The following is an 18,985-nucleotide window of genomic DNA, read 5'->3' on the forward strand; positions in this document are numbered from 1 at the left end:
TCAACAAGGTTGGTCACCTCACAAATTGGGACATAGACAAAGCAGAGACATTCAATGCCTTCTTTTGCCTCTGTCTTCAACTCCCAGAGCCCAGTGTTAGAAGACTGTGACTGAGGATAATGTTGAACTCCCAGCCAATCCTGAACTTGTTTGAGACTTGCTGCTCCATTTGGATGTGCACAGACATATAGAGCCCAGTGAGGTTCATCCTAGGATACTGAAGGAGCTCAAAAATGTCATTGTGGGAACTCTTTCCATTATTTTTCAACTGTCTTGGGAGTCTGGAGAGATCCCAGCTGATTAGGAGATGTTAAATGTTGTTTCAATTTTCAAGAAGGGAAGGAAGGAAGCCTCTGGTAATTACAGACTTGTCTGTCCCACTTCAGTGCATGCTAAAATTATAGAAAAGTTTATTCTGGTAGTTACTGAAAAATGCTTGAGAATTGGCCATGGCCAGGACAGGGTCACAAGAGAAAAGTGCCCCTTAACCAACTTAATTTCCTTTCTTTTCGCACTTATGCCAAGGTGACCCACCTAGCTGATCAAGGGAAGCCAGTGAGTATAGTTTGCAACTTTAGCAAATGTCTCTCACAGTATTCTAGATGAATTGTTCATCGCAGAGCTAGACTAGTTCATAATACTGGGTTGGGTGAGCCGTTGACAGATGGGTTGAGCTCAAAGAATTACAGTGAAGGGAATTACATCAGGCTGGTGGCCAGTGACATTCCCCAGGACTCAGTTTTAGAGACAGTGTTCTTAAATGTTTTTTATGAGTTGACTGGACACAGGAATTAAAAGTACATTAAGTGATTTTACTGATGATACTAAATTCGGAGGAGATGGCCTAAACGAACTCTCTTGAGGATAGAAAGGCCTTACAGAAAAGTTAAACTAGAGAGCTGAGTACTCACCAGCTCTATGAAATATATGGAGACTAAGTGAAAATTCTCCTCCTGGGATGGGGCAATCATGATTATACATACAAATTGGGAAAGAGACTGGAGCCCAGTGGGAAGAGACTAGAAGTCTGGGTCAATGGCAAGTTGAGTCAGCAGTGCCCTGGCAGCCAGGAGGGCCCCCGTGTCCTGGGGTGCATCAGGCACAGCATCACAGCCAGGCAAAGGGATTGTCCTGCTCTGCTCTGCACTGGGGCAGCCTCACCTTGAGTGCTGGGGGCAGTTCTGGGTGCCACAATATAAGGAGGATATCAAACTTGTCTGTTTTGTCTGTCCAGAGGAAAGGGACCAAGATGATAGAAGACCTCAAGGGCAAGAAGAGGGGCAGCTGAGGTGATTTTTGTTGTTCCTTGTGGAGAAGGTGCATATCCTGAGGTGGCTGAGGGGTGACCCCATCACAGCCCACACCTTCCTGAAGCAAAACAGGAGAGGAAGCTGCATATCTCCTCTCTTTGGTGACCAGTAATAGGACACAAGCAACTGGAATTAAGTGCTGTCAGAGGAAATTCAGGCACATTAGGCAAAAGATTCCTCACTTAGAGTATGGTCTTCTCTGGAACAGACTTCTGCATAAGTGGTTAAAGCACTAAGCCTATCTAAGTTCACGAAGCTCTTGGATATAGTCATATCGTTTAGTTTTAGGTACTCCTGTGAGAAGCAGGGAATTGGACTCCATCCTTATGGGTCCCTTCCAACTTGAAATATTCTTTGATTGCCATTGTGGAAAACTCCAAAGTTTCTGGTTTTGCCATCTGTTTATTCAATCTTGTGTTTTCTATGCAGACGAGAAAGAAAGATGTATGCAGACTGAAAGAAAAACATTTAACCTTACTTGAGTTTCTTTTAATTGTCTTCATACAGATACTAATCATTACAAGAGTGGACTCTGAAAGAGAAAAAGCTGCCTTCATTCACCCATTATCTAGGATAGAAGGTAAATGATTATTTTATGTGCATTTTTGAAAAAAAAAAATTAGCTGTTATTCTGTAGATTGCTGCATTCCTGTGTAAATGCTTGGTGCAGGTATTTCTCCCTTCTCATCAGGACCCTTTCTACATATTTTTCTTGACGTTTAATTTTCATAACTCTTCCATCAGCCTTTTATCTTTTAATTTTGTTTTCTCCCGTTTAAGAGTTCTGGTCTAATGTTTTCTGTTTCAAGAGAGTGATAATTTATCTGCTGAGTCAAAGATTTTTTTCAACAGAAGATGAAGGAGCTATGGACAGCCCATTGCCTAATTGTATTTGTATCTCTTCTCTTGATTGGATTGTCTCGTCATTTTTAGCTGATCATTAGTCACAAGCTTTCTTCCCTGCAAGCATATTCAGAGCAGTTAGATTTTAAAAGTCTTAACTAAACTCCCAAGCATAAAGCCTTGAATGAGTATTCAGGTACAGATACAAATTTTCCTTTGGCTATATGTTGCTGATCATTTGCTAATTTGTTAGATACATCAGCATAAGCTGTGTCAATCTATAAAGTTCAAGGCAAAAATATTCTGTTTCCAATATCCCACCTCCCCACTGATAAAAGCAACACTTTCATCACTTCAACATTTTACCTGTGAGTGATTTCACAAGTACAAACTTGTTCAACACTGCAAATTCAGTTAGTAAAGCAAACAGGTTTCAGGAAAATTATAATTTGAGCCTATAGCTATGTTTAGAACAAGTCACTGACTCCTTTTATATTGCTTTTTTTTAAATCCATTTTCACAAATCCTATTTGCTTGAACCTTATCAAGTGTCATGTATTGTACTGTTCTTTTGCCTTTAAAAATAAAGTTAGATTTCCTGTGCTGTTAAAAGAAGAAAGCCTGTCTTTTAGAATGTTTTGAAAGGGAGGAGGCATGTTCACAGTGCTTTTACTAATAATAATATTTAATGAAAAGAGCTTTATTTGTTTTAAGATCTTAAGAATTGTTTGCAAACACAAGTCAATCCAACTACGCTTTTGAAAAAAGGCACTTGTGTAGAACCAACATTCCTTCTTAGACACATCTTCCGGTTAAAATTTCAAATGTACAAAAAATGTAAAGAGATTTAACTTATAAAGAGGAAAATATTCTTCCTTTTGTATTACCCTTTAATTTTTCATTTTAAGGTAATAGGGTTGTGGTTTGTGAGACATTAAACTTGTTTGCATTACTTTTTCCTTGGGTTCTGAGAATGAAGTTTCTAAATCATTGCATTCAACAGTACAGTGCAGAAATTGTATAGAACTTCAGCAAGATAGACTACGTAATACCTAAAATTTTAATAACCTGTGTTTTGCTACTTTGCCACTTACTGTTGTGTGTTGATTCATAGTCTTAGAGGCTTATTTATTTAATCAACTGTTTAATTTATTTTTTTTAAGCAGGTTTGAAAGCTGTGGATTTGAATTCTGAGAAAAAAGGAAGCCCTTTAAGTTGTAAAGAGATCATAAACAAGTAAGTTAAAATCTTGATTCATGAGAACAAATTCTTTAGTCGAGACTAAGGTCAGTGAAACTTCGGTTACTTCAGTTCCTTTCCATGGGTCTTTCCAGTCTGGAGTAAAGTTTTCATGGTAGAATTAGTTTGATAGCAATAGTTTTCACCAGATTCATTTTTAGAGTTGACAGTTTTGTCCGCTCTAGAAAAATGCTTAGTGAGGCCTAGAGGAACTTTAGGAACAAACAATTGCATATTCTTTATATGTTGTTTTGCGTGTTTAGAAAAAGAGAAATATGTAGAGAGACATTATTTTTGCTTGTTATAGAAAAAGAGGGTGAAAGGGCATAACAGAAGAAATTACAAATTATGACATTTCTGAAATATATGATATTTTAGGCATATAATTGTAGGAGGAAGAATACAGCTTTTGATTTTTAAATTAACTTTTAAAGGAGTTGGAACCTTAGCCAGGAAGGGTAAATATATTTTTGTAAACAGACTTTAAGCAGTTAGAATTTGTCAAAGTAAAACTGAGTTTATTTTGTTCTGAGGGTATTTCTACCTGCATTTATTTTTATTCATAATTTCTTGGGGTTTTTTAAGTTTTAGTAGATATTCCTGCATTATTGTACATAATCAGCAAATTGGAGCTGACTTCCCTTGGACGCACTTCTCACTAGTAATGGAATATGATTATTCTGAAAATTCTGGCTGGAAAAATCTGTGCAAAAATCTGAATGTTACTTACATGACTTTTAAAACCACCCTCCCTGAAACAATACAAATGGGTAAGTGCTCTCCAGAATTGTAATAAGCAGTTAGACTGACCTATGAAAAGAAAACATTTTCTGTTCCATAAAATGCTACATTCTTATGCCTGTGGAAGAGAATGAGCAAAACATTATGAGGGCTAAAGCTCAACAAACAGAGTTAGGTTATCTATGCAGCAAGAAGGTGTTTTCATTCGAGTGTAAGCCTAGTTTTGGTCAGGATGTAGGAGTACATGTGGGTCTATAAGAGACTTGTGCCAAGTTCCTAAGTTGTTTACAGCTTCTGCAAGCTGTATCCACCCTTCCTCATTCTAAGGGAATGCTGCAGATCTAAAAAACTCTGAAGTTAAGCATAATTTCAAAAAGATTCAATTGAGTTTCATTTTGGGGAAAAAAAAAATGGATGGAGTGGAAGCATTTTATTGAAGATTAATTAAAGGTGCATTTTTGAGTGTCCATTTGTATCTGTAGTTTTTTGCTTATTAAACTGTTATCTTACATACAAAATGTTTCAGGGAATCATGGTGGTTCCTTTCTTCTGGAAGTACAGATTCCGTATGTATTTCTGACAACTGAAGGTCTTCTTAATATGCCAGATATTCTTCAGCTTTTTGAATCCAAGTGAGTGAAAGGAAGGGCTTCTGTGGGCTATTTATTTTCAGATTTGCAGCACATGTATGTTATTCTACTCTATCATGTATAAGTCATCTACTTGGCTATCACATACATTTCTGCAATTACACTAATAGCTCTTCCAGAGACAAGAATATAGTTTTTTCTGTTGAAGTTGATAACTTAGTTGATAACTACACACATGCCAACCAGAATGGAATTGGCCAATTTTTTACATTGTAGCTGGCATTTTTAAATCGGAACAACTTTTTAAATTGTCTGCTTTTCTCTGAAAATCATGGTGTTTGTAAACTTTTCTTTTGTGCTTCTTGGTCCTTGGAAAACTTTGTATTTAATTCTTCATAAAAGTTGCTTGGGGATTTTTCTGTTTTTGTTGTTTTTATCCACTGAAGCTATGCTGAATACTCAAACTGAACAATAGTAAAACATCTTATTTTCTGGTGCATCACAGTGTTTAGGAGAGGCTAAGTTCAAAATAAAAGCTAATTTATTAATAAAATTCATATCCACTATTCACCTAATTTTTAGTACTTTATAACCTGTAGGAATACTTCTAGGGTTGTAAATCATTGTGCTTCTTTATTATATCTTTGACATAATTTTCTTGAATTTTGTTCTCACCATAATAAATGCTTGGTAACGCTACCTTATATCTCATGGAGGGAAAGTAAAAAAAAGAAAAGAACGAATGAAAGAAACAAAGAAACACTGAAACAAAGAAATAGGAAGCAGAGCAGCAATATCTCTCAAACATATTGACAGAGATACAGATAGTTGATTTCACCATGTTGTGGGACAGACATGCCAGTTTTAATCCTGGCTGTATCTTTGAGTCAGCTGTGGAGCCATTTTTGGTCTGTGTCTAATTACAATTCAGTAAGGGAAAAAAAATATATGTCTTTGACATTTAAAATTTGAACACATAATCTGATATGCTTTTAAATTCTGACTTGTTCAAGTTCTCTGTTCAGCCTGGCCATAGGGAACAATGTTTTGTTACTTTTTCACTAGCTTCTTTTAGCACTGGTGAAGGAGTTAAATAGGTGAGCAAAGAGCTGTATGATTTCAGAAAAGGGAAGAGTTTACTTTTTAAAATGTCTGAATACACTGTCCATACAAGTTTCTAGAGGCCATACTGGCAGATTCAGGTTTAGGTCTCTTGTGTTTCCTAGTAAAACACAACACGAGCCTTTGCTGTTGGCAGTTCTAAGTCACTCAGAAACTTTAGGATCATACCAATGGCAATCAAGCAGTTTGCTTTGCTTTGTGCTGCACAGTCATGAAAGGAGAAAAGAAATGCAGTATGTAAAGTTAGAAGTTGCTAGTATCTATCTTAGTTTCTATATTACCTCTATTTTTTTGTAAACTCAAAGCCTGGATGTCAAGGTGATACTCCATGCAGTTAGCAATATAATTTAATTACTGCTACATTGATAGGTATTGTTCAAGTGTGTCTTGAAGTGAACTGAGTATTTGAGAAAGATCAAGACTATATAAGTTTAAAAACTGTATTAAAGGGTGTCTGTTATCCATTTCCTTTAAGAAAATGGTATTATTTTACTTGTCTTAGTTTTAATGAAATAATTTTACTTTTTTAGGTACAGCATTACCTTTGTTGAAAGAAGCAGCAGTTACTCCTTAAGGCTCTTTGGAAGTACAGATCAATATGTTGTGCTGACAGTAGATGAATGCACTGCTATCTTTCTGCAGGTACAAAATGAAATTACTGTGTCCAAGTTCTGTTATGTGTTCAGTCATTTCTAGGCCATAACTTCAGACTTCTGACACATCTGTTCTTCCCCATAATCATACTTAATTCATGCATTGTTTCACATCACAAATCATTAACCCTAAAAGTCTGTGCCAGTTTGACTAGTTTAAAATGTTCTCAGTTTCTTCACTGGTGTAACATTTGACCTGTGGTTTGATTATACAAAATGTAGTTAAAGGATGCATACTTCAAAAGAGGGTTGTATAAAGAAATTTTGCAGCAACCAATTAAATGTATTTGTGGCTCTATTCTCTTCCCAGTGTGCATATTAATTCCTTCCATTTCAGATGGTTATCTGAATTAATCTGTTGAATAATTTGTCCTAGTTTTAATAAAAAATAAGAGTTTAGGCAATAGCATACTACTTATATTCTGGTATGCAACAAGACAGATTACAGATAGAACTGTTTCTGAAAGATAGATACATAATAAAATAATTAATTAGTATTATAAGTACAGGATAGACATTCTTACAAGCTGCTGCAATTAGTGATGTTTTGTTTTATATAGTTAGTGTAGGAATGATATGATTTGTACAGGCCAATTGAGTACTTCGGAAGCTTATAACAATATTTTGCATTAATAAAGTTCACAAAAAATCTTGAGAACAGCCTAAAAAGGTATTGACGCTGTTTCTTTTTAGAGGAAGGAAGAAGAGGCATAAAGCTTTGAGTCAGCCTTTTGAAGTTCAAAGAAAATAAAAGCTGGGAATACAAACTAATTCTCCCAACTCCCATATGTGTCCTTAATGCTTACATTATTTAGCTGTATTTATGTTTGAACTAGTTTCTGCATATTATGTTGATACTCATTAAAAGCCTGGGGAAGCCATGATAATGTATTTATTTAGTTTTTACTCTTTATTTAAATTCCATGGTAGAGTGTCGAAGAACTAAATTATGAAGACTCCTGTGACACTGTACTATCAAGGCTGATGGCATTATCATTTCAATATATGTGCTGTTGGATTATTTTCTATTCCAGAGAAAGACTGAGTTTAGAGTAAGTTACTAAATTCTTTTGTTATCCTGGTATTTTTAAAACAAACTTGTCACTAATGAAAGCTGCTTATTAAAACAAGTTGATACTTGTTTATCTTTGAACTTCTCTGTGGGAATACATTTCTCTTTGAACAATACAAATACTGTAAGCTCATATTTCTAGTGTGCTTTGGATTTTTCACTTAGTTACAATGTTGTCATGCTCCTACTGAAAAACTCAGTGAAAATGTAAAAGTAATAGTGATCACTGGAGACCACCAAAAGCTTTTAAAAGTTCTTTTTTCTTTGTGAGACTATTTTCAATCTTACACAAATGATAAAAAAATGGTTGTTATAAAATAGCAGAGTTTGAGGCAGCCAATATTAACATGAGGTATATTTCAAATCAGCAGGTCCAGAAATTTCACAGCTCCAAAGGTATGAAATACTGGAATTATTCCTACATCTGTTTGAAGTAAATTAACCTCTACAAATGCATGGTTATGAATTACCGTGTTAATACCATTGTATATTATTTGCAACGGGGAAACATTCTTCAAGTGTTCTTCCAGTGCTTCAGTAGTTCTCTTTTTGCTATGGAAGCATACCTTCTGTTGACATAGTTCATAAACATTAATTTATTACCTCTTTTGAGATTTTTTTCCAAAAGCAAGTGGTAATTTTCTCTCTGTTTTTCCTCCAGTGTCTCCAGTTACTGACCTCGATCCAGACCTTTTGCTGCAGACTAGACTTGCTTTTCTGTAGACTGACTCTGTTTTCTTTCCTTACAGTCCATCCTTCAGCAGTCAGTCCCTTAATGTATTCTAGTTTTCTTTCCACAGATATTAATGTTCAAACGGTATCGGTATTCTGAATTCCAGGAAATTAAACAGATATTTATGAGGACATAGAACAAATGGTGTGAAATTATTACATGTGCATATTAAATATTAATGATCCAGTGAAACTGTTTTACAGGTACAGTCTCAAGGGAAATATTCTGCTTAACCTTGTCTTAATTTATGCCACTCTAATTGAACTTACACAGAAGTCAGAAGACTTTGAAGTGAAGGTAACTTTTTTTCTGTATTAATCTTTATGATATGCTATTTCTAAAAAGCTCAATCAAGTATGCCTTCTACATCAAAAACATAAAATAGCTCCAAATTACTCAAATAGGAGGTCTTAATTCAGTGCTGCTAAAGTCAGTGAAAAGACTGTGTTGATTGCAATACAAGTTTAATCCGAATCAAATAGCAGTTGAAATATTTTATAACTAGGAGTCAAAAAATGTGATCATGCCTTTAATAAATTATTAGAATATATATTAATCTTGCTTATGTCTTAATTTGAAGTTTCAGATCAATATTTTGTTGCTGATGTGACAGAAGGAAAGAAGAAATAATTTGCTGTCGGCTAGTGTGCTTTTTTAATGTGACAAGATAGGTTAACTTTTTTCTTTAAAAATCAGGAAATCTAGAATCTAGAAAATCTGTTTTAGTATCCAGAATAATCAGCATTAAAAGATGGGGCAGAAATTTCATTCAGCTTACCAAATTGTTGGTAACTTATATTTTTGAACAAAGTGATATCTTTTTAAGCACTTTTTTTCACTTATTTGCAGCCAATGTTGAGTGCAGATCTTTATGAAGTCATTATTATTTGCATATTAAAATTTGTATAAAATTTACCTGATTAAATGAAAGTTATGAGGATGAAGAGAAGATTAGGCTTTTTTTCATTTAATGTACTCACCAGTGTACCTTGTATGGAAATTACAGCTTCAAAGTGTTACACAGCTTCTTAAACTGTAGTAGGCATCTCACAATTGCCTGTTTTGTTAGGAACTCATGTTATGCCCAGAAACTTTATCACATAGAGAAGACCTGTAGGATAAATCAGTTAATTTCACCTACATAGCATCTGCATAAATAAGGAGTGTGATTTGCAGCCAGGTCAAAGGTTGGAGTTTTCCAGCATGATAAGCATGGATCAGGTTTAATTACTCAGCAGTACTGATTCTTGTGTTCAGGGTGACCTTTAGTTTACATGGCAATGTCTGGAGCAAATGAAGACACTCCTTAGAGTAAGTTTTAACCAAGAATATTATGTATCACTTTTAGGTAGTTCTTACACCAGGGATTGAAGAGACAGCACTGGTAATTCGTCAGATTGCTGACAACATTTTGATGGCATCTAATATCAGTCCTCATGAGTGGCTGGACAAATCCTGGCTTTCTGTATTGCCATCTGAGGTTTGCTTCTCTTCCCATGAATTGACAGTTTTCTTCCTGTTTCTAAGATTCATAAAGATTTAGGCTTTTTTCTTGTAGTTCTCTAAAAATATGTTTATTTTAATAAGCATTTTATATATATATTTGCAGATATATATACAAGCATATTTCTAGTATATATGCAAAGAGATATATAGAGATAGATAAATAGGTAGGTAGGTAGGTAGGTAGGTAGGTAGGTAGGTAGGTAGATAGATAGATAGATAGATAGATAGATAGATAGATAGATAGATAGATAGATAGATAGATAGATAGATATTTCCATCATCTTTGTCAGCACAATTAGATGCAACTTGGATTTTCCCTGTGCTTTCATAGTTAACCTGTAGGGAGGTTTATCTACCACCTCTACTTGCCAATTTGTGCAGTTCTACAGTTCTAGGCACTAGGTTTAAAAAACTACCCAAATTGTAAAAGAAAAAGATACAGTGGCTCACTTGGGCAGGAGGCCAGATTCAGTAGTGCTGATCCATTACTTAAGTCAATGGCATTGCTTGCTGACTTGCTTCAGTAACAGATGGTAAATACTTGTTTAACTCATATTCCAGTAAATGATGGAACAGGCCTATCAAACCCCATCAAATATATCCTTTAACTTGTACAGTAAGGTTCTCAAATGAAATGTATGGATTTGTTCATTTTATGTGACAGCTTTGAACTCTTTTAAAGCTGAGATTGTTTTTGGCTTTTGCAAAATTCAAAGGCATTATAAAACAGGTATTGGCATGGCCTTTCAAGAGTGAGGTATTGGATTGTAGGTTTTCAAATTTAGGGATTAAGGATACTGGTAAAAAATGTAGAGGAGTCATTGTGTCTGTTGAAGATACTTGATCTTGGCAGTGTTTTATGAAAGTCAGGAGCAGTAAGCTGACACTGGTAATAAGCTACTGTCAACTTGCTGCCGTGTTCGTGACATTCATACTCCCCCTGACAACTCCTGCTTTTGCCACCTGTTTCATTGTCATTAGCAAATACAGCTTTTGTAAAACAGAACCAGTTTTGTCTGTTTATGTTGATCTAGGTAATTCACTTTAAAATGGAGAATTAATAGTAAATCTGGTCATGCATTTTAAAATCAAGTTTAAGTTATTCACTGGTTTTAACCTTTAGAAAATAAACATCTTTAGACTTGCTTTTTGTTATGCAGAACTTACTCTTTTTCAGAAATTATACTAAAAAAATGAGTTTTTATTGGACTATAAAAGTGAACTATTTGAAAGCTGTCTTTCTATGATATACTCTAGGCCTTCTTCAATAAGATGTGACTTCGTAGAACAGGAAAAAAAAGGATAGAAAATTTATCAGATCTCATTCTAACAAAATAATTTCCATTTCCAGCCAGAGAAATGCCTGCTTACTTTTCCATGTATCAATCCTTTGGTTGCTCAGTTTATGTTAAAGAAGGGATCTTCATTGAATAGGTTATTTCTTGCAAGCTTTGATCAACTCCAGGAACTTCTGCCACAGGCTCCAAAAAAAGTTTTAAAGGTTGGTGAAAATTATTTTATGTACTATACCAATTTTTTTGCTCTGTTGTAATATGTGGTTGTTTTGTTGAGGTTTTTTTTTTTTAATCTGTTGCTACCTGTGCATTTGCTGGTGTTATTTAAAAATTAATTACAGGTTTTAGCATATCATTCATATCCCAAATGTTGAGTCTGCTGATTCTCAGCAGATTTTGTCAAGTCACCATTTTGTTTGTGGGAAGATAATGAGAGCATTTCCTTAACTGGAAAAATATTCATTAGATCAACTTCCTCCTTGAGCTTCACAGTATTGAGTAGTGTATCAGCATGCAAGGTTTTGTGTATTACTAATGTAAAAGATGTTTTCCAGTTAAGTATTTCCAGGGCTTCCATCCCTACTTCCTTCCTTCCTGCCTGCCTCCCTCCCTCCCTATAATGAAGCCACCACTTAGCATTCATAGCACTAAATGTTTGAGAGAGCCCTGGAGATGAAGAATTGTGTGCTCGTACTGTTCCTACTTTGGGGTCAAGTCTGGGAAAATTATAGACTGAATATAGTTGTCTAATTCAATGAAAAATACTCAAGTTTTATCATTCAAGAAAATGGCTGAGGACACCATTCATTTAAGGTGAAGCATTCCATTAAGGTGAAGGAGCAAGTAAACAGGTATTTGGGCACTGGATGTGAAATAGTGCATACTATTGTTTTAACTGTAAATGTGCAAAGCCATCTTCATTGACAAAAAAAGCTCAGTTAAATTCCTCTGTGATGCATGAGACGTGCCAATCCATTGCAGACACTGCTTCCTACACTCTTGGAGTAATGAAGGAGAATAAATTGTATTGTTAAGATACTGCTTCTCCTGTGTTTCAGGACAGAGGCTATAACTTAATCTGTTCATAGACATAAGACAGGTACATTGTGTAGTATACATGCCTCTCCTGCTTTGGCAAGTCTTTTTTTTTGTTCCAGTAAACAAAAATTTATGGATCTCAGAATCTTAACCACCGATTTTACTTTTCATACTTGGTAATGTAGACCAAGTAGTGATATACCATCAACATTCCTAACAAATACTTTCTTCATCATTTCAGCATTTCAGTGACATGATATCTTCATACAGCCTGAATACTGCCGCTCTAGAAAAAACAGTGAAAGTTGCATCACACCCAGAAAACCAGAATAACGTCAACACATTGTATCTTGATAATAAACAAAATTGTCAGATTTTAGAGCTGCTTGAAAAGGCACAAAACAGCACAGGTAATACCTTGAATGACTAGGAAAGTGTGTTTCCCTTGAAACCAAGTGAAAAATCTGAATGTATTAGAATTTTTATCCTCTAATCATGGTAAGGTCAGTTATTCTAATGAGACAGACTGCAGTCACAATGTTCAATGACATCTTGGTTTTCTGTAAAATGTAAAAAATAAGCTAATTTTTCATTCGCCATACAAAATGCTTCAAATTTTTCTCTACCAGGAACATCTCATATGAATTCTGAAGCCCTAATTCCTCCACTGAATCATCCTAAGGGTTTTTTAAAGTCTGATCTTCCAAGTTGTATGCAAAAGAAAGCATGCTCATCAGACATAATTACAAGGAGAAAGCTGGATTTCTTTGCTCTATCAAAGGACTATGAAGATTTTGCTCATCTAGAAGCTAAAAATTCTCCCCATGTTCAAAGACAGCCTTTCAGAATGCATGATCGCTCTGATCATTCTTCCAAAGACTCTGAAAAAGAGGATTTCTTTGCAGCTTTCAGTGACTGTGCACCTCAGGAGAGGTCTAAGAGTTTTCTAGACGAATTTAGAGACACGACATTTAAAAGCCCAGAAATTCAGATTGACCAGCCCCTGTGGAATGATTCTTCATCCACAGGCCCACGTAATTCATTTGCTCATGATTGCTTTCTCTCTAATTTCTTTGATGATGTGGATGAGCTTCAAAATCTGAATTTTAGCCAAATAGGTGAAACAATAGGTGAAACACCTAAAGGAAAGAGAAAACAAAGGCCTCCATTATTATGGACAAAAGAAAAAATTCAAACAGGTAGGTCCAAAGTAAGCTGAAGATTTTGCTGAAATTCTTTTTGTTACTCAACAGCAAAGTTGAAAGGAGTAAGACTATATTTTATCTTTTATTGAAATAGTTGTTAAATCAAATTCAGCCCAACAACTGCATGCTATCTTTGCTAAAACTTACTTGCATATGTATCTCTTTTGTGATTAAAGGTTCCTTACAGATTTTGTTTTGAGCATAAAGATGTTTTGGGGTATTTAAAAAAAAAAAAAGCCAAGCCAAATGAACTAGAATTGTGTTGCTGCCATTATTTTTCCCTGGTAAATATTGAAAAGCATAGTTCTTCAATAGTATAAGACTGAGCTTCTTTTCTTTCTGACAGTGCCTAAAATATAGATAATGATCATGCCAGAATTAATTTAAAAGTTATAGGAAGTATTATTTTGGAAACAGAGATTTAGACAAAATATTGTATTTTCTCCATAGGACAAAAAGGAGATTCAGCAAATCCCGAGAGTGAAATTCAGATTCTAATAATGGCTGTATTTTGCTGTTGGCACTAATGGAGTAAAAATGGCACAGTAAAAATCTTTTGAGTTTGTTCCATAAACTTCTTGGAATATTTTTTAGCTAGTATCTCCAGGGGTAAACTCTCCACTTGAAATCATTCCAAAGCTTATATTTTCAAAGAGATGGTATGATGATGTGTACTTCAAAATTTTGTTTACCCTGAAAGTATGTTCAGTCCTTATACAAAATAATTGGCTTCTCTCTTTTTGTACTTTTCTTATCCCTGGTTTACTCCATCAAATAGAGTAAGCTTGAAACATTTTTTAATAAACCATAATATGTATCCATGGTGTCTTGCAATTAAGACAGTCCCCGTCAGACTACCTATTGCTGGATCATTTATTGTAGTATTTTTTTTTTTAATTCTTCTATTTCCCTGCAAGTAAGGTGCCACATTTTTTTTAAAAAATCCAAGTTTAAGTTTGTTTTAAAAAAGTGCCTAACACCTAGTACAGATGACTTAATTTATGATTTGTCTGTTAGTGGCTGTCATTAGATCCCTTGGTGGTACAAGGTCAGTACAGCATTAGAATGCTTTCACTAATCAGATCAGACTCATTCATGAAAACCTAAGTAACTAATTTAAATCACTCTTTCATTGACTGCTTAGGGTAATTATGGAGGTAAAGACAGAAAAAGTTAATTGGATATAGTAAACTTCTTTTAATTTTCAGCCAGTGTAAATTTAAATGTTCATACAGAAGCTCTGAACAGACCTTTTGCTTCTCTGGAATTAAAATTCAGACCTGCAGTATTGCTGAGTAGGTAGCAAATATTCCAGTAACCTGTAACTGACACTGGCATAAAATGCTGCAATATATTTCTGTAGAACTCAGGGCAGATTCACCTGGTTCCACATTTTACAGTGTTCTGAAAATACTGTCATCTCCAACTGATAAGCTTTCTGTATTATTCTTGCCCAGTAGGACAACAGTATGCTTGAATGTGAATCAAATCAAAATGAGGAAAAGTGATTTTTGGTTTAGATTTTGGAAGAACAGGCTTGTTCTACTTTATAATTCTCTAACCAGGGGAAAAATAAGTATGTTAAATCGTTTTGCATGCTAATGCAAACCCATTCTCCCACCAAAAAAATTAAAAAACCAGTCAAACCAAAAAAACCCCATAGCTTCACCTTAATACAATAAAAGCCTCTGAGAGCAAAAATTTAAGAAATATGTACAGAGTCAAGTTAGAAAGACACACTGAGAATAAATCCAAATGATTTCTTCTGGTGTCAGATCAAACTCTCATTAAACCCCAGATAATTCATGACACCATACCAAGCCAGTATTTCCACTGGAACAGATCAAATCCTTAGGTCAGTTTTAGCATTTTCTGACAATACTTTTTATAAAGGCTAAATATATTTTCCTTACAGTAACTTGTTTTGAGTTAGCAACTTCTCAAATACGTTATTGTAAAAGCACTTGAATCTTAAGAACGTAAGTAGCTTTTTAAAACAACTTTGAAGCATGACTATGTCTGGTTAAAAATAACTAAATTTCAACAATTATAGAATAATTCTAAATGTATTATTAATGAAATAGAAATAAACAAATATTTTTGAAATATTGTGTTTAAGTATAGGTTGATTTATTTATTTTTGTATGTGGTCCTATATTCCTATTGCAGGACAAGATGCATAAAACAGGCCAGTAGCAGTAAGATGGAACAAATATAAATCTCTACACATTGTATTTTATGACAGCTGATACTTTCCTTAAGGAGCACACCCGTTAAAGCCAAAGTCTTCTACTGCTCCTGAGAAGCACACAGTTAAGTCTGCATACATGCTGTATTATCATGGTTTTTCTTTTTTCCACTTCTTTTTCAGATTCAGGATTTCCAGAAGGGCAGGAGTTCAAAAAAAGGAGATTGACATATGAACGAGTCCCTGGAAGAAGAGATGGACAAACACGTCTTAAATTCTTTTGAACAGAATTAGGATTTGCATATTGCATACTTTTTTGTTTTTTCGTTCTTGAACTCTTTAAAGGGAAATAAATTATTATTGTTAGTTTTTAGAAAGTAATTAGGATTTGGAAATACTCACTAGCTCAGGATTCTTCTGTATGTTTTTAAAGTGTTGCTAAACAAACTAGTTTCTTGAAGCTGGATAATTATTGCTTCTCTGTTGTCATGGGTGATATACAGCTACTTTATCACTCTTTATGTTTAAAAAAAAAAAAAAAGAAAGAAAAAGAAACAGATGCCAAGGCTCACCCTGGGTTTTCAAGGCACCTGTGTTTGCTCCCTGAGTCTGCTGCTTTTCCAGTGTAAAGATGGGCTAGATCTGCCAGAATCTCAAGGCATCTCAAGGCTTCTCAAAGTCTTAGATTTATTGCAATTATAGCTGTGACTTTTTGTAGCTGTCCCTTGAGCTCCATTCCACTTCTCTTCTTCTGACAGCTCCTTCAGGAATAAGTTTTTAATCATAATCAGTCTAGGAAAAAGCTCTTTGTTTTATGGACAACATGCTAAGACTGTTGAAATTTAGCATTCTCACAGATGTGATTCAGGGGACTAAGCTGTGACCCTTACCCTTTGCATAACCTGCTGGAGGCCATTTGTTGGCATCCATGTTTTTCAGCCTTCTGCAGGGCATTGGCAAGTAGGGGGATGAAAGTTATCTGGGAGGCAGATCCAGATATAGGATACAACTAGAAGGGGTGAAAGATTGAATTTAAAAAAAAAAAAAATTAAACAACTATCTATCTCAGTTGTAATCTAAAGAATGGGATAGAATAGTACCCAAACCCTCACTTTCCATCAAAAGATTTGGCAACAAAACTGGAAATATGTGTGGGAGCAATGGTAGACAGTAATTCCATTCTGCTACAGGAATGCATAAATGGTTTACACTGGCATGCCAGAATGTGTTTCTCTGTTCAGTGGCCTTCAGCTGAGGTTATTCAGGTTTCAACTCACCAATCTTCCTAAGTTTGATGCAGTAACAGAAATGGAGGGTGGACGTAATAAAAGAGGAACCACCAAGTTTAAGGTTAATGTTTGCACTTAAATACTTACTTGACATAAAGCCTTCATTAAGCACATATTCACTATTTGAGTAAATGAAACCAGCACTTAAGGAAGAAAGATTGGTCTCTCGGAGAAAACAGAGTGCTGTCTTTTGACTGGATTCTTAAAAGCTATGACTGCACTAACTGCAATTTTAGTTCACTGTAATATTCCTGAATTATTTGTACGCTGATTGTTTGCAGGATTTCAGAAAATACCTTTCACAAGTGGTAACATAAAAAGATTTCTAGTAAAATTGCAACAAGCCACGGTTTCCTAGAATAAGAGAAAGACTGAAATAAAAGTTGCAATTTGCTTACTATCCATGGCCCATTTTTGTGGTCACCTGACATAACTGTTTTACTTCTTTTGCATCATGGGTTATGTTGTTCAGAAGTACCTCCCAAAAAAACAGGAATCAGGTTTTTTTTAAGTACAGCTTTACAAAGCCTTAGTCACAGATGACCACAGTTTGAGAAAATTATAGCTGCTAGTGCCAAGCTATGTATTTATGTTCTCCTCTTCCACAGGCAAAGGCTGACACCAGAACTTCCATGCGAACAGTTGTGAAAGCATAGCATAGATAATCTGTAGATAACTTTGAAAACAAAGACATATTGTGTACATTAAATAAAAAAATTCAAGTGCTGTCTGTGTTAAGTTTCCATTAGGTAGAAAAGATGTCAGTGTACAGTTAAATTACTGGTAATGTAGTGGAAAATAAGGGAAAGGGCTTGCAATGACTATTGGTTTTTACTGTTTTTGTTTATGACAAATCTCAGTCTCTCAAAAATATGGACACACTGACAAATTTATAAATTATGACATTCTTCCCCCTCCTTTTTGTCTGTTTAATGTGGAATAAAATTACTGCTGAACTACAATAATGCACTTCCCCCACTCCCCCCTCCCCTCTACCCCACCCTCACCCTGCCAAATTACCTATTACTATGAATTAGGAACAACTAATTCTTAGACAAAAAGGCACTGTACAAAAATCCAATCTCCAGTCTTACAGGTAGGGACACTCCATTGCTGGAACAAGTTTATAAACATTTTAGTGACCAGGCAGGATGCAGCTGTAGATGGAGAAGAGCTGATCAGCTGGGAGAGATGACAGTGAGAAAAGGGGGCTTGCAGCTCCCAAGAGGCACTGAGCATACAAATGTGCACACCCATTCAATCTTCTTTACCCTGGGTGTCCTGTAGGACCTGCTGCCATCAGACAGTATCTGCACAGCAGATAGCCCTCTTGGATAGTCTTTGGTGAAGGAAGCTAAGATGCTGCACGCAGTTGCTCACCTGCAGTTGCTCCAGATGCAAGAGACCAGATGGAGTTGGGCAGGGCAGCCAAGATACAACAGTGGTTGACTGGCTGTCTAGCAGTTGTGGCTCTCTGCTGCACACTGTCATTTGGCCACTCCTTGCGCCAGCTCAGCAGCCACTTCAAAACCCAAGCTCCAAGTGACATTGCTGAGCCTGAAAGCATACGCAGCAGGGGTACTGGGGAGAGAAACAGGTGTGGGGGTGTGGAGATGAAGGGAGGTGTTATTGCAAGAGGGAAAAGAGATATGAAGGGCTTGCCTAGGAGGAACTAGGCAGCAGCCAAATGCTGGCTGTCCAAAGGCTTTTGACTCATCGGTATCTTTGCCATTTTGGCCTCAAACCAAGCCTCTGATGTCCTCTGTGCAACAGTAACTTGGTTTTCTCAAGACTTCTGTACCTGCGTCCAGTACTAACAGAAAAACTGCCATACTTAAATGGCCTGCAGTGAACGGAAGTCAGAGTGAAGAGAAGCTCTGAAGGAAGGATGCTCTCTTTTGCATTTAAAGGCACAATACATACTAGCAGTATTACAGCTCTCATGTTGCATCTTTCTGCAGGACATCAACATGAAAATATTTGACAAAGACTGAACTGCCTGGAGGACACTGTTGCGCCATTTCAGTTAACATTCATGAACATTAAGTACTCAGATTGCAGAGTTCTTTCTTACAGCTTCAAAATGTGTAAGTGAGCCTCAAAATATTGTTAGTATTTACATGGTCAACAGATATGAATGGGATTTTTCTACTAATAAGAT

At 35.6% G+C, this 18,985-nt stretch overlaps 1 protein-coding gene across 1 annotated transcript in view; it reads left to right on the forward strand.

Annotated features, from left to right (window-relative positions):
* SHOC1 (shortage in chiasmata 1) overlaps positions 1–17,741 on the forward strand; it is a 48,275-nt gene extending 30,534 nt beyond the window's left edge. Inside the window, exons 17-28 of the mRNA XM_059836423.1 lie at positions 1,818–1,890; positions 3,320–3,389; positions 3,984–4,162; positions 4,660–4,765; positions 6,376–6,487; positions 7,429–7,550; positions 8,507–8,600; positions 9,652–9,783; positions 11,161–11,310; positions 12,384–12,552; positions 12,772–13,341; positions 15,719–17,741. Coding sequence (XP_059692406.1) covers positions 1,818–1,890; positions 3,320–3,389; positions 3,984–4,162; positions 4,660–4,765; positions 6,376–6,487; positions 7,429–7,550; positions 8,507–8,600; positions 9,652–9,783; positions 11,161–11,310; positions 12,384–12,552; positions 12,772–13,341; positions 15,719–15,819 — 1,878 coding nt within the window. The 3' untranslated portion in view covers positions 15,820–17,741. The remainder of the gene's footprint in view (positions 1–1,817; positions 1,891–3,319; positions 3,390–3,983; positions 4,163–4,659; positions 4,766–6,375; positions 6,488–7,428; positions 7,551–8,506; positions 8,601–9,651; positions 9,784–11,160; positions 11,311–12,383; positions 12,553–12,771; positions 13,342–15,718) is intronic.
* The last annotated feature ends 1,244 nt before the right edge of the window (positions 17,742–18,985 follow it).

This window comes from Haemorhous mexicanus, chromosome Z, assembly GCF_027477595.1.
Source record: "Haemorhous mexicanus isolate bHaeMex1 chromosome Z, bHaeMex1.pri, whole genome shotgun sequence".
Taxonomy (NCBI): domain Eukaryota; kingdom Metazoa; phylum Chordata; class Aves; order Passeriformes; family Fringillidae; genus Haemorhous; species Haemorhous mexicanus.